Raw genomic sequence first — 15859 nt, forward strand, 5'->3', positions numbered from 1 at the left:
ATATTAGCCTGCAGAATTATGTAGTATCCAAAAAATCTAATGCAGGGGCAGCTAAGTGGTTCAGTGGATAGAGAGCCAGGCTTGTAGATGGGAGGTCCTGGGTTCAAATCTGGCCTCAGACACTTCCTAGCTGTGTAACCATGGGCAATTAATTTAGCCCTTACCTCTCTTCTGCTTTGGAACCAATACATAATAAAGACTCTAAGATGGAAGATCATTGGATTAAAAAAATCCAAAACAAATGCAATTCTGGTCAGCACAAATTGGGGCATAGGTTCTGGGAATGGGGAGGAGATAAATGCATTGTACTCCACCTTTGTCAGGCTTTTATTTGGGGTTCTGTGTTTAGTTGTGGGTACCATAGTTTAAGAAGGAAAGAATGTCTGAAGGAGGACAACCTGGATGCTGAAGGGTCTTTAATCCATGCCACATGAGGAGTGGCTAAAGGAATTGGGTATGTTTACCTTGGAGAAGACTAAATAGAACAGTTATTCTCAAGTGGAAGCCATGGAGAAACAACTGGTCTTCTAGTCAAGAAAACCTGGGTTCAAATTTAACCTTGAACACTTGCAAGCTGTGTGACATGAGATAAGGCAAATTCTCTTGGTCTCGGTTTCCTCAACTGCAAAGTGATGAGGTTGAATTTGCTGGCCTCTAAATGTACAATCCTATGAAGTATTAAAATGCTCTTGCAATAAGAGGGATTAGATTTGTTCTGTTTAGTCTATTAAGGTAGAACAAGGCACAATGGCTGGAAGTTATAGAGTTGTATTTAGACTTGATGTCAGGAAAATGTTTCTTACAAGTGGATCTCCCCAAAGTAGAAAGGTCTGCCTAAGAGGGGATTCTGATTCCTTGGATATCTTCAACCAGAGCCTAGGTGACCACTAGTAAATAATATAGTGTGAATTCCTTTTGGGTATGCTTTGAGCTAGATGGCTGCTGAGGTCCCTTCCAAATTCTTATTGATTCTGTGTGTTGTAGCCTCAACAATAGAATGTAACCTCCTTGTTAGCAGTAATTTTCATATTTATATTTATATCTCCAAAGGTAGAATGGTAGCTCAGTAGATAAAGTGCTGGGTCTCAAATCAGAAAAGCCTGAATTCAAATCCAGTCTAAGGCACTTACTGGCTATGTGACTTTGGATGTCATTTAACCTCTTCTTGCCTCAGTCTCATTAACCTTAAAACGGACATAATAATAGTACCTATCTCTCAAGGTTGTTATGGAGATCAAATAGGATAATATTTATAATAAAGCACACTGCTCTATAAAAGCTCATTCCCTATTATCATGCTATAAGAAATGACAAAGGGGAGAGTTTTAGAAAAATCTGAGAAGATTTGCATGAAACAATGCCAAGTGAAATAAACACAGCCAGGAAACTGTTGTGCACAGTAACAGCAATATTGTAAGGATGATCCAATGAGATTTAGTTGCTCCAATCAGTGCAATGATCTATGGCAATTCCAAAAGGGATGAAAAATGCCATCCACCTCTAGAGAGAAAACAGATGGACTCAAGAGTTTGAGACATAATTTTTTCATTTTGTTTTTGTTTCCTTTTTTCTCATTGTGGCTAAAAAAATTTTTGCATGACATAACATTTATAATAGGTATCATATTACTTACTTTCTCAACGAGTGGGGAGGGATTGGAAGGAGGGAGAAGATTTGGAATTAAAAATTTTTTAGATGTTAAAAATAAATAAATAAAAATTGTATGTTAACAAAAATTTTATTCCATTTTCTTCCTCCCTTCTCCAGGGTCTAGTGTCATATTTGACACAGTCACTTAGTAAATGGCATGTTCACTGAATGACCTATTAGAAGGACAAAACTTATACATGATAAGAAAAAAAAGTTGTGATAGGCTCCAGTTAATGAACTTCAATCTACAATGACAAGATCATAGGACCATCTAATTTGTAGGACTTTTTAACCTGGTACCTATGAACTTAACTTAAAAATTTTTTTTGATAACTGCATTTTGAAATATACTATTTTCTTTATGATCCCATGCATTTAGAAACCTTATTCTGAGAAAGGATCCATAGGCGTTTTCATATTTTCAGAGGGAGTCAGGGAACGAAAAAGATGAAGAATTCCTGATCTAAAGAATGGAGCAAATTTATTTCAGAAGAACACTTTTTCATGGGCTTGTTAATAGTTTTGATTTCTTTATCTGAAAATTGCCTATTCATGTCCCTTGCCCATTTATAAATTGGGGAATGGCTTGATTTTTTGTTCAAGTGATTTAGCTCCTTATATATTTACTGAGGCAGAAGGGGTGTGAGGAACTTTGGAGCATAATGAAAAAAATTAAAAATTAAATACATTCTGTAATATTGCTATCCATTAAAAATATTATAAATACACATCTGATTTCATTTGTAATATTGAAGAAGGAAGGTATTTGTTTCCTACCCAACACTAGGAATCTGTGGAAACTAGTGTGTGTTGGAGGAGGGGTCATTTAATTGTATTATCCAATGGTAGTTGATAATTTTGTAGCAACTTGGGGGGGTGTCAGTTATAGACACTGCAGATGGAGGTGTGGATGAGTGAGGACAGTCTATTGACTCAGAATCAGGCTCCCTTTTCCCCATCACAGCACTCTGAGTCAGCATCTGAAATAATTTCCTCTCCAATTCCTCTCTGTCTAAGCATTATGAGCTATTTCTTTCTGGGCACACTTACCACTGGGGATCATGTTGTGTCTGCATAGCCAGCTGAAAAGCAACAGCATTCAGTCCAACCAGGCATTTTTGGCAGCAAAGACTTAAACAAACCTGGTGTCAGCAGCAAACATAGGGTAGAGGAGCTCAGATGGGGCTGTGCACTAGGGATAGGAGTTGGCAATGAATGTAGAGATGGAAGAGCTCAGCAGAGGCTATGAACCAGAGACCCAATAGGCATTGTAGTCATCTTTTCATGGACTTCTGTGCTGTTTGCTCTGGTTGGATCTACTTAACCTTTCCAAAAGAGGGATTGTAGTTTATAGGAAAGTGAAAAAAATATATATGAAAGGTTCCAAGCAGGTGGGAAGAGGAGAGCCGAAGTGGCGTAGTTAAGTCAGGGACTTGCCTGGACTTTCCCCAATTCCCCTCTAAACCATTTAAAAATAACATCTCAAAACAAATTCTGGAGTAACAAACCAAATAAAAATATAGCGTGAAATAATTTTCCATCCAAAGACACACTTAGAAGGTCAGCAAGAAAGATCTGTCTCACTGGGATGAGAATGGAGTGCAGCTCTGTGCAGGCTCTGTCCCTACAAGACAGCAGCAGATTTTGAGGATGAATAGGCACTAGCAGCTTCTGGAGTTCTCAGCCCACAGGTCATGCAGGAGTCAAACAACTGACCAGAAGGAGATTACAGGGAACGTTTTTCTGGTCCTAGGTTCAGGACTCTTTTGCATTGCCATTCCCATATATGGTTTTGGATTGCAGACTCAGAGTGAGGAGGAGCGCTGGCAGGATCAAGGACCCTGGTCACAGTTCCAGGGCAGAAAAAGTGCTTGTCGTCACTCACAGACCAAAGCATAGCTCTGGAGAGCAGTGACCACACATGTCTTTAGATCATACCACCTTGGAAGCTTGAGACAGTGCTATCTCTCCACTCCAAGGAACAGAGCCCAACTGTAAAATAAAATTAAAAGTCAAGAAATAAGGCTTGGGACATCGGCTGCTTCCTGGACCGTCTAGAGCTAAATTGAGTTTTGCATATTGTAGAGAGTTGCCTCCGCCTTCAAGCGCACCAGTAGTTGTTTGTCGCCACCATTGTTCTCGGGTTCTCAGCCGCAGAAGGATTTATCAGTCAACCATGTCAAGCAAAAAGGCAAAGACAAAGACCACCAAGAAGCGCCCTCAGCGCGCAACTTCAAATGTATTTGCTATGTTTGATCAATCACAAATTCAGGAATTCAAAGAGGCCTTCAATATGATTGATCAGAACAGAGATGGTTTCATTGACAAGGAAGATTTACATGACATGCTTGCTTCCTTAGGAAAGAATCCAACTGATGAGTACCTAGATGCCATGATGAATGAAGCTCCAGGTCCTATAAATTTTACCATGTTCCTCACAATGTTTGGGGAAAAGTTAAATGGAACTGATCCAGAAGATGTCATCAGAAATGCTTTTGCTTGCTTTGATGAAGAAGCTACTGGAACTATTCAAGAAGATTACTTGAGAGAATTACTGACAACAATGGGAGACAGATTCACAGATGAAGAAGTAGATGAGCTGTATAGAGAAGCACCTATTGACAAAAAGGGAAATTTCAATTATATTGAGTTCACACGCATTCTTAAACATGGAGCAAAAGACAAAGATGACTAAAAGGAAATGTCAAATTCATGCCAACAGTTCTTGTTTTCACTTTTTTTATTTCTGAGACTTTCTGATAGAACAGTTTGCATGCACTCAGTTTTACAGCTTTTGCCTCTCATTGTATTTATTCCAAGCCATTTGGGGCACACTTGCACCTCTGTAATCAGACTGGAAAAAAGGTGGGGTTATCACTTTTTTAAGCTGAAGTAAAATAGAATTGGAGAAATGATCATTGACTTGTGAAAGCCTAAATGGGGGGGAAAAATCTCAATTTCTGGTTTAGCTGGATTTTTTTACATTTTTTGTATTAAATACTTTTAAAATAAAGATTGTGAACAAAGTATTTCCACAAAACATAGGCATTAGTTATATTTCAGTAATGTCTGAAATTTAAAAATTGTAGTATTTTAAACATAAGGGCCAAACACTTTTAAGTTGCAGCCTATTCAGGAAATCAGAAATTTCTTCCTCAGGAAGCAGTGTTAACTCNAAGTTGCAGCCTATTCAGGAAATCAGAAATTTCTTCCTCAGGAAGCAGTGTTAACTCCTCTATTCTTTATTCTTACATAAGATTAAAAACACTTCTGAGATGAAGTACTTGTTCAAAACCTGTAGCTCACCAACCTCATCAGTTGATGGAAGCTTGGGCATTTGTTTAGTCCCTTTTACTATTTCCAGAGACTATAAATGAAGTAAACGGTAGAAAAAATGGGAGTTATCTACTTGTTTTCCCATCATCCTTTGCTTTCTATCTACCTCCATTCTATCTTTATTCCCAGTGCCTAATAGTGTCCTGAATACTAATAAAACTAACCATTGAATCACCAAGAATTAAACAAGTGCCATAACCTCCTTTGTATGAGCAGGATTCCATTGCTCTCTTCTATTTTTGATCCATATTTGCATTGTTAATTTTGTAGTACTTGGGTAGCTTTAATTCCAAATTATGCCTTTCCATTGCCTATTTTGAAATATCTGTGCCTTTTGAGAATAAAAGCCTTTAAAGGTGTATTACATTTTATCAAATACTGCACAAAACATTGCACTGAATTATGTAATGAATCCTAGACCTTACATGGTCCTTTCTTCATCTCTAATACACTGAATAAAATACATATCCCAGTTATTTTTTTGGCTCTGGCATACTGTAAGGTATAACATAGTCCTGCATATTTGTTACTTAAAATAAACCACAATTTGTTTTTTAGGGACATTGCTTCATAATTTAAGTTGGCATGTTACATATACCACCGATGTGTTCTATTTAAGCACAAATATTTGTATTTTGATAAAATGAGGATTCTTTTAAGCCAGTAAGTATGAGGCAAACAGGCATCTTTGTATACTCATAAATTTTGCTTTAAACTTTTGCAGTCATGAAATAAATTTATTTCTTAGAAGAAAAAAAAAGTCAAGAAATAAGCTGGAAAAAATGAACAAACAACAACAACAACAAAAAGAACCCTGACCACAGAAAATTGCTATGATGTCAGGGAAAATCAAAACAAATTCAGAAGATGATAAAGTCAAAACAACTACATGCAAAGTATCAAAGAAAATGTGAATTTGGTCTCAGGCTCCTTCCCTTGACCCCAATTCCTGGAAGAGATAAAAAAGTATTTAAAGAAGCAAATAAGAGAGGTAGAGGAAAAAACTGGAAAAAGATATGAGAGTGATGTAAGAAAATAATGTAAAAAGAGTTAATAGCTTGGCAAAAAGTGGCACAAATTATTAAAGAGAATAACACATCAAAACCCAGAATAGGCTAAATGGTAAAAGAGGCACAAAAATTCACCAAAGAGGAGGATTTCTTATAAAGCAGAATTGACCAATTAGTCCAATCCCCCAAGATCACATAGGCAATAAGTAGCAGAGTGAAATGAGCGGAACCAGAACAGTATACATAGTAAAGGCAATATTGTATGATGATCAAAAGCGAATGACTTCACTTCTTTTAACATTATGATCCAAGACAATTCTGAAAGACTTATGATGAAAATGCTATCTACCTCTTGAGAAAGAACTGATGAAATCTGAATGCAAATCAAAGCATCCTTCCTTCCTTCCTTCCTTCCTTCCTTTCTTTCTTTCTTCCTTCCTTCCTTCCTTCCTTCCTTCCTTCCTTCCTTCCTTCCTTCCTTCCTTCCTTCCTTCTACCTTTCCTCCCTCTCTCCTTCTCTCTCTTTTTCTCCCTTTCCTTCCTCCTTTCTCTCTTTCCTTTTCTCTCTCTGTCTCTCTGTCTCTCTGTCTCTCTGTCTCTCTGTCTCTCTGTCTCTCTCTCTGTCTCTCTCTCTCTCTCTCTCTCTCTCTCTCATTTCCCATTACATGTAGATATAATTTTCTGATATTTTTTGTGATTATGTTCTCAACCTCTCCCTACTTCATCTCCTCCTTCCCCAACATGGCAGGCAATATGATATAGGTTATATATGTTCCAGCATGCAATACATAATTCCATGTTCATCATGATGTGAGAGAAGACACATATCAGTTATATAAGAAAAAAATTCATGAAGGATATAAAGTGAAAAATGGTATGCTTCAATCTGCATTTAGACTCTTTCAATTCCTTCTATGAAGGTGGGCAGCCTTTTTCATCATTGTGTGAAGGAGATTTACCCTTCTCTACCCTGTTCTGGGGTCACACAGATGTTGCCAACTCCTGTAGACTAACTGCAGTGAGCCTAAACTCTTTTGTGTGGAGGAAATCATTGCGTGACTTGAGTCATGAGGATAGAATGGCAGCTGAAAAACGGCAGCAAAAGAGTCAAGAGTTCATGAAACGGGGCAGGGCAATGTCCCCTTCACTGCCCCCTGGACTGCCCCACTGGTTGATGCAGGCAAATAGAAAGCCATAGTTGGCTTCTAAGACATGACATGTGAGATTTAGTGGGTGAAGAAAAAAAGGTTTGATAAACTGAGGCAAGAATAAATTTCACTCTCTTCTCTTCCATGTTTGTTGCTGACTGAACTTCTTTTTTGAGCATGGCGAGTGGTCCCTAATAGTGGCTACAGAAAATCAAGCTAAATGGAGCAATAAAGAAAGTTTATTTTATACCTCTCTCCTACTTTTTCTGTTTTCCCCTATTACTTTTGATTAATAAAATGATTAATTTATGGCCAGTCTCATAATTTTCACTCTTACATTTTGGCAACCACATAATTGGAGAAAATATTTAAACACCAGACGGGGGCAAGAGATCTATTGCAGGAGTCTGTGATTGTCCCCAGTGTTGTTCTCTGATGTTGTTTTAGGAGTCTTTGACTGCCAAATAATTATGAGAACAGTCAAGTCAGGAGTTTGGAGGCCATCTGTTTCCCTGTGGGGACTTGTATTTCATAAAGGAAAAAAGGTAAATTCTTATAGTCTAAGAAATCAATTTCACAATTACAAAATAAGGGGTATTTGACTTGGTAGCAATTTGAGAAAGATCAGAAGATCTTGATGATTGCAAAGTCAATAAGCTTCAATACAGTAATCCAGCAGCCAAGAGAGTGAATGTGCTCTGGGGCTGCATTAACACAGGTGTAATACCAGTACTGGTCCACTTGTAGTCTGTCCTTGTCAGGGTAGTTCTGGAGTACCCCGCCCTTCATCATCATCATCTTCATGATGCATTTATAAAGCACCTCTTTTGTGCTGAGCACTAGGGGTATAAAGAAAGATAAACAAGAGTACGTCTCCTCAAGGGGCTTACAATCTAATGGCAGAGAAAATGTACAAATACAATTACTATGCACAAAGGAAGATATAGAATAAATTGGAGATAATCTTAGAGAAATGGAAGAAAGAAAAGGAGGGAGTAAATCAAACAAAAATTAGCATTTATAAGTACCTACTATTTTCCAGGCACCATGTTAAGTCCTGGGAATGCAAAGAATGTTTTGTATTATTGTGAGTACCACATTTTAGGAAGCTACTGTTAAGGGAGACACAATATAACATAGCCGACAGAGTGTTGACAAGACCTGAGATCAAGTATCTCTGATAGGTTAAGTGTTAAGAGAGGGAGGAAGGGAGAAAACACGCATTTGTTAAGCTCCTACTATGTACTGTGTTAAATAAATTAAAATATTATTTTACACTCATGGCAATGCTGGGAGGTAGATTATTATAATTATTACTCCATCTTATAGTTGAGGAAATTAAGGCAAACAGAAGTTAAGACTTCTTAGAGTCTTAGAGTTGCTTAGAGTCACACAGATAAAAAACATGTGAATCTGGATTTGGACTTAGATCCTGAAGCTGGATTTGAACTTAGATCTTCCTGAGTCTAGGTCCAGTGTTCTATCTGTTGGCCAAGAGTCCAATTAGTAGGCCATTAAGACAACCTAGATGAGGGATGACGAGAGCCTCAATGAAGCTGGTAGCTTTGTGAGTTGAGAGAAGGGATAGGATATAAAAGATATTGTGGTAAAAAAAAATGGCAAGAGTTGATGATCAAATGGATCTGTGGTATGAGAGATAAAAAAAATGAAGGGAAAACTAGGTAGCTCAGTGGCTAGAGATCTACGTCTTGGGACAGGAGATCCTGGGTTCAAACCTGGTCTCAGACAATTCCTAGCTGGGTGACCCTGGGCAAGACTCTTAACCCCAATTGTCTAGCCCCTAACCACTCTTCCACCTTGGAACTAATACTTAGTATAGATTCTAAGACAGAAGGTAAGGATTTCTTAAAAAGAAAAAAAATAAGAAAAATGAAGAGCTGAAAATGCCAGTGTTATGAATTTGGCAGATGAGGTGAATGGTGGCCTTTGAATATATTGACATTTTTGGGTCTGGAATATTTCTGAGAAAATAAGGCAGGGAAGCTAAAGGGAAATTCTGGAGTAGAATGAAAGATACTAAAACTGTTTACAGAAATGAAGCCTTTGGCAGAAATAAAGGAGTTTGGGAAATGGATCAGTTTGTTTAGAAGAGAGTGATTTCTACTTTGGACATCCTGAGATGGAGATGCCTACAGGATATCTGGGTCAAGATGTCCAACAGGCTGTTAGTGGTACTCAGGAGAAATACTATGATTTTAAATGTGGAAAGACTTTCTCTACAGAGGTGAGAGTGAAGCTGGTAAAGTCACTAAGGAAGAACGTGGAGACAAGAAGAGAGAGCACAAGAGAGAGCATGGGGGTAGAGGGATGGATGCCCAAGTAGAGGGGCTGGGAACAAGATTGTTTAGATCATAATTATGGAAATTTAGTCCAGTCTTCTGTGGGTGGGACCCTGGTCTTAAAACTCACTGCAGAAGGTTCTCAGAATAACCTGGAAAAACAAGTTTCAAAGATGGGGTACCAACCACAGTAAGTTCCATCAATTTTTAATGAACAGTGACAACCACCGAGGCACCCAGATAAAAAACAATTGGTATGAGTGGGCTAATTAATTTTTAGAACTTTGCTTTGGCACTTTTTTAAAGGCAGCGTGGGTTTGTTTTTTAATATCTAAATTAAGAATAATTTTGCTTCAGTTAGGCAATGATGTATTCAAATGAAACCTCGAATGTGTTCTTGTCAAGAAGGCAACTGGTTAATAAAAGAAGAAAGATCAGTGGTTTCAGAGTCAAATTCAAATTCCAGCTCTGTTGTTTATTGCCCATGAGACCTTGGTTGAGGGGTGGTTGTGGACTAAATGTCTTCTGAGATCCCTTCCAGCTCTAGATTTATGGCTATTGGAAAAGTTCAGGGGAGGTAGGGGGCAGGTAGGTGGCTAGAGAGTCAAACCTGGAGACAGGAGGTCTTGGGTTCAAATCTGGTGGCAGAAACTTTCTAACTGTGTGACCCTGGGTAAGTCACTTAACCTCCATTGTCTAGAAGATGCCCCCCATTGCTAAGCACTTATTGGTTCTAAGATGGAAAGTAACATTTAAAAAAAGAAAAGAAAAGAAAGAGTCAGGACACGAGTTCTCAATATTGGGTACCTTAGCCAGAGAAGATTTTTTTAAAATAGCTTTTTATTGATATATTTCCCTTGTGTCCCTGTCCTTTCCTTCTTCTGGAGGGCCATCTCTTACAACAAAGATTTCTTTTTTTAAAGTAAAAGAGGAAGACAAAAAGTTCAGCAAAACGGATCAATACCTTAACCAAAATCTTCCATTTTATTCATTGTTCCATACCAGTGATCTCTTCCCAGCATAAGCTTTTTCTACAAAGGAGTGGGGGGAGGCGTCTCAGAGAAGACTATAAATAATAACTCTGGTTTATACAGCACTTCAAAGTTTGTAACTCACTTTCCTTATGATGATCCCTTTTGGTAGAAAGTGTAAATATTATACCTATTATGCAGATTTCAAATTAGTACATTGATTGAAGTTTTGCTGTGGGCCATTCTTGGACTCAGTCTGGAGATGCTTCCTGCCTGCAGTGGTCAATTATTCTCTCCTTTTCTCTGTCTGCTGGTGTTATTCTCTGCCCCTTTTGGTCTCCTCGGCTCTCTAAGGAGCTCTGTCTTCCTTTGCACAGGAGATAGATCATTGGATGGTCAGACCTTTGCCATATTCCCCTGGTGGTGATTAACACCTGGTATTCAAGACAAGACTCTAGACAAGATGCCAAGTAGGCATCCACTTCATCCATGTCTTCCTAAGTTTCCACATCTGTAAAATGGGGATAATATTAGCATCTACCTCCCAGGGTTGTTGTGAGGATCAAATGAGATGATATTTGGAAAGGTGCTTTACAAACCTTCAAGTTCCACATAGATGCTAGTTTTTGTTTATCATTATTTCTTTTCTTTATATGACAATAATACATGCTGTAAGATTTCGAGCTGGAAGGGGTCAGCGGTCATCTAATCTCACTCCCTTCAATTGATAAATGAGAGAACCAAGACCTAGAGATGTTAAACAATTCGCCCTAGGTCACAGGGAGTAAATTGCAGAGCTGAGATTAAAACATAAGTTTTCTCATTCTAAATCCAACCATCTTTCTACAATCCTACCTTGCTGCTGGGCTTGTGAAATTCTGCTTCAGTAAATAAACAACCATTGATCTCTTCTGGGAGTAAGCTATTCTCGAACATTTGATGACTCCCAACCACTTTGTACTAAAAATAGACGAGGTTCCGTGGCTGGGCACTGCCATCTATTGAGACTCACAGTGGGCCAGTTATGGTGCATTTTGTGTCTGAGATTGCCAGGCTCCAGGACCTCACTGGGGCACTGTTTTTTGGATCCAGACTGTAATTATCTTTAAAAAGAGAAGAATCAGACAATGATGATTTGCTGTGCTAACATCTGCCAAAGCAGACGATTTCGAATGAATACAAATATGGCCATTTAAAAACCGAGAAGCTAAGTTAACTTCGAGTGCATGAACTAGCCAGAGACCTAAAGTCAGAGAATCTCTGAGATGGAGAGAATGACAGAGACCCATCCAAGCAGGAATCTTCTCTGCCACACACACATGACAAGTGCAGAGAAGATCTCAGCTAGGAGATGAAGATTGCCTTCAAGTATTCAAAGTGTTGTCTCATGGAAGAGGGAGAAGATTTGTTTTGTTTGGTCCTGAGGGGGAAGGAGTAGGTGGAAGGGTAGAAGATTTAAAAAGACAAATTTAGGTTTGATGCAAGGAAAAAGCTTCATAAAAATTAGAGCAATAAAATGAAGAATGGGTTGTCTTGGGAGGTAGTGGGATACCCATTCTCCCTTTTTCCTTTGGAGATCTGGCAAAGACTAGATGACTATTGCACTAAAGACTCATTTTTAGTTATGAATTGAACTAGATGGCTTCTGAAACCCTTTCCAACTTTAAAATTCTATAACTCTCTGGTCATCAAGCAGTGACTTGGGAGAACCAGTTGATGGGGAACTCACTACCTAAGAAGGCAACCCATTTCTTATCTAAGGAAAATGTGCTATTAGAGTGAGGCTTTTGCATTTTGACTCACATATTTCAAAACTATGACCTTGAAAACACTCCCTTATCCTCTACTTCTCTTGTATTTTAGACCCAAGAATGACAATTTTGTTATGTTTTCTACATCAGTAGTTCTCAAACTTTTTAGATGCCCTTTTACTCTTAAAAATGATTGAGAATGGGGTCAGCTAGGTGGCTCAGTGAATTGAGAATCAGGCTTAGAAATGGGAGACCCTGGGTTCAAAACTGTCCTTGGATGTTTCCAAGCTGAGTGACCCTGGGCAAGTCACTTAATCCTCATTGCCTATCCCTTCATGCTTTTGCCTTAGAAGCAATACACAATATTGATTCTAAGAGGGAAGGTAAGGGTTAAAAAAATGATTGAGGACCCCAAAGAGCTTTTGTTTATATGGGTTATGTCTATGGATATTTGCCGTATGGGAAATGAAAACATCTCATTATGAAAATAATTTTGACATTGTGGATCCCCTGAAAGGATCTCGAGGACCCCCAGCAGGTGCGTGCACGAACAAATTTGAATGTGAGCCTGATTGTTAAATTTTCCATGTGAGCATTTTCCGCCTCAGAAGTTGGCAAACACTACAAATAAGGGCTTGATTTATTGCCTTGTTGATCATGTAGACTTAAGAAAATGATGGAGAAAATGTTACTGCAAAGTAAAGTTGATAGTGGGTCCTATATACATTTTTCTTTTCTCCCTGAGAAAGTCTGCCCTCAGAGGTTCCTGGGCCACACTTGAAAACTGGCTTCTCTAAATCATCCTATTTGATTTGGTTTCTTTGAATTTGTCTTTGTACCTTTTGGAGAGCCTTATTAATCTAAGCCACAGTCCCACCAGATAGCAGCCTTAGAGGAAGATAAGACCCTACCATGGTGTTTGGCATCTAATAAGTGCTTAATTAATGTTCGTTGAATTCAATCAAACTTTTCTCATCGCAGAACAAAATAATGGTGATGAAGATGACAAAGATGAAATTAAATCCATCTGAGGAGAAGATGAAGGACAAGTCACCTTCATAGATCCCCTTGGATCTATTCTATGGATGTTTTCAGAAAATGAACTTAGAGCATAAAAAAGCAATTATTTTCCCCACATTTATAATAGTCTAGTAGAACAATAAATATAAAAAATGATTGCTAGCGATTGACCCATTCTAGAACCGTCTTCTCTCTAAACTTTATCGAACAAAGAGAATGAGATAAATCATAGCAATTGTAATAATGATAGCAGTGGTCATTCTAACAGCAACTGCAACAAACCATTATAAGGGACAGCTATGTGACAAAGTGTATAGAGCACCAGGCCAGGAATCAGGGAGATGAGTTCAAATCCAACCTCAGTCACTTATTGGTTGTATGACCCTGGGCAAGTCACTTAACTCTTTTCCCTTCAGTTTCATCATCTGTAAAAAGGGGATAATAATATCCCATAAAATCCTAATGATCCTAATATATCCTAATAATATTCCCATATATTCTAAATATCCTAAGGTTGTTGGAAGGATCAAATGAGATAATAATTATAAAACAGCCAGCACAGTGCCTCGCACATAATAAGTGCTATATAAAAGTTAGTTCCTATTTGTAGTATTACTTAACTTTTGTCTGCCTCAGTTTCCTCAGCTATAAAGTGGGGATAATTACCTACTCCCCAGGATTTTTGTGAAGATCAAATGAGATAATAACTGTAAAACACATAGCATGATGTCTAGCACACAGTAAGTGTGATATAAATATTAGCTATCATTATTATTACAATAATAAGAATACTAAGTAGTTGGCATTTGTGTAAAGTCTTAAGATTTACTAAACATTTTTGGATACTTCATCTTATTTGCTCCTGTCAATAACTCCTTGCCAATATCATTATTCAGAACTTACAGATAAGGAAACTGAGGTTCAGAGAGAAGGCCACTTGCTTGTGGTTGCAAAAGTTTGTAAGAGTTGGTGGTGAATGGGTCAATGGGGAAATGATTGGGGATGTAGACTCTAAATGATCACCCTAATGCAAAAATCAATAATATGGAAATAGATCTTGATCAATGACACTTGTAAAATCCAGTGAAATTGTGTGTTGTCTACCAGAGTGGGGTGGGAGGAGGAGAGGGAAAGAACATGAATTATGGAACCATGGAAAATTTTTCTTAATTAATCAAAAAAATAAAAATAAATTAAAAAAGAGTAGTTGGTGAGCCCCAATCTCTTCTGAAGCTTACCCAGCTTACTATGTGCTAGAAATTGTGCTATGGATTTTAGAATTATGATCTCATTTGATACTCATGAAAACTCAGGGTGGGGGTAGGTAGGGGCTACTGTTATCCCTATTTATAGTTGAGGAAACTGAGGTAAACAAAGGTTGAGTAATAATATGTATAGGAGCTAACGTTTACCTAGTACTTACTACGTGCCAGACTTTCCCCAGTGCCTGACACAGGGCTGTATGTGGTCCATATTGAATATTGCTTGCTGAATGAATGAATGAAGAAATGGCACCTCCAGTGCCAATTCCTTGTGGAGAGATTTCTGTAGCAAGGAAAACTGGCCAGCTAAAAGGGTCACCTGTTTCAGATTCTGCTAACCTGTTAAGTCCACCAAAGTAGAGGTGGAGGGAGGATGGAGGAAGGTGAAAGTGGGGGCAGTGGAGAGGTGAGGGAGAAGTAATTTACAACCAAAGTCCAATTACTCTGTCAGGGTGGACACTAAGCGAAGAAGAAAACTTGGGTCTCCACCATGACAAAGACAAACTCTACTCGGTCTTGTAATCCCTTGATGGCTGCAGAAATGCTGGATAATTGTTGGTCCCAGTGGAGTGCTCTCCATGAATGCAAAGTGGTGATTTCAATGGTTGCTGCTGCTGGAGTGACTTAGTTTAGCACCATCACCTCTTCCAGATTCTGAGGCTTGAGCATCAATGGAGGTGTGTAAGGAGAGAAATTAATGAATTCTTCTTGTTCCTTTATCAGATCTGCCCTGGAGCACCCTGGGGTAGGGAAGGCACACACTGGAATCCTCTTATTCAAAAGCTGAACTCAAGGAGAGTGAGTAGGCTATCCACATTTGAGTTCTTATCCTCTTTCCAGAGAAATGATGGTATTTTCTTCTTTGTAAAATATATTTATATGTACGCATGCTGAAATGAAGGAGCAACAGCAGTCTCCTTTTTAGCTCTTGTCAGATAGAGGAGATCATGGAAGTAAGAAGTAAGAAGTAAGTAAGAAGATGGAAGTAGGAAGATGGCACACGGTAAAAGTTGGCTTCCCAGGGAAGGAAGTTGGCAGACTATGCCGAAGCCCTCTAGTTTGGTGGCACAGGAGGGGTTGTGGAAAGGGGAGATCCTTCAGAAAAGACAAACTTTCCAGAAGAAGTGTGTGAGAGGGAGGAGTTGAAGGAGAATATCAAAATTTCGTGCTTTACTGACAGGGAGAAGAGTAGTCTTTTTGACTGTAATAAGAAAGTTCAGAAGGGGGTGGTTCTGTTCTTGACCATACTTTGTATTAAAAAAAAAGACCAATCACATCATGATGCTGGATCAAGGAACAATATATTTGCCTGTGGTGAATCAGTCTAACCCTAGCTTGGGAGGCTCTACCACAGGTCAGGCTCAAATAGTCTATTTGAACATTTGGGATGGAGATGTGCCTAGATTTGTGC

General features: G+C 38.5%; 1 protein-coding gene across 2 annotated transcripts; it reads left to right on the plus strand.

Annotated features, from left to right (window-relative positions):
- Positions 1–3804: 3804 nt before the first annotated feature.
- LOC123232312 (myosin regulatory light polypeptide 9-like) lies at positions 3805–4363 on the plus strand. 2 transcript variants are annotated; one of them, XM_044658723.1, is made up of 2 exons: positions 3805–4009; positions 4172–4363. In XM_044658723.1, exons 1-2 carry the CDS (start codon positions 3827–3829, stop codon positions 4343–4345), a joined length of 357 nt encoding a protein of 118 aa, XP_044514658.1. In that variant the 5' UTR covers positions 3805–3826; the 3' UTR covers positions 4346–4363. The 2 variants fall into 2 exon arrangements, with proteins under 2 accessions (XP_044514658.1, XP_044514657.1); XM_044658722.1 differs by having other exon boundaries at positions 3805–4363.
- The last annotated feature ends 11496 nt before the right edge of the window (positions 4364–15859 follow it).

The sequence above is a fragment of the Gracilinanus agilis genome, chromosome 1 (assembly GCF_016433145.1).
Source record: "Gracilinanus agilis isolate LMUSP501 chromosome 1, AgileGrace, whole genome shotgun sequence".
NCBI classification, from domain to species: Eukaryota; Metazoa; Chordata; class Mammalia; order Didelphimorphia; family Didelphidae; genus Gracilinanus; species Gracilinanus agilis.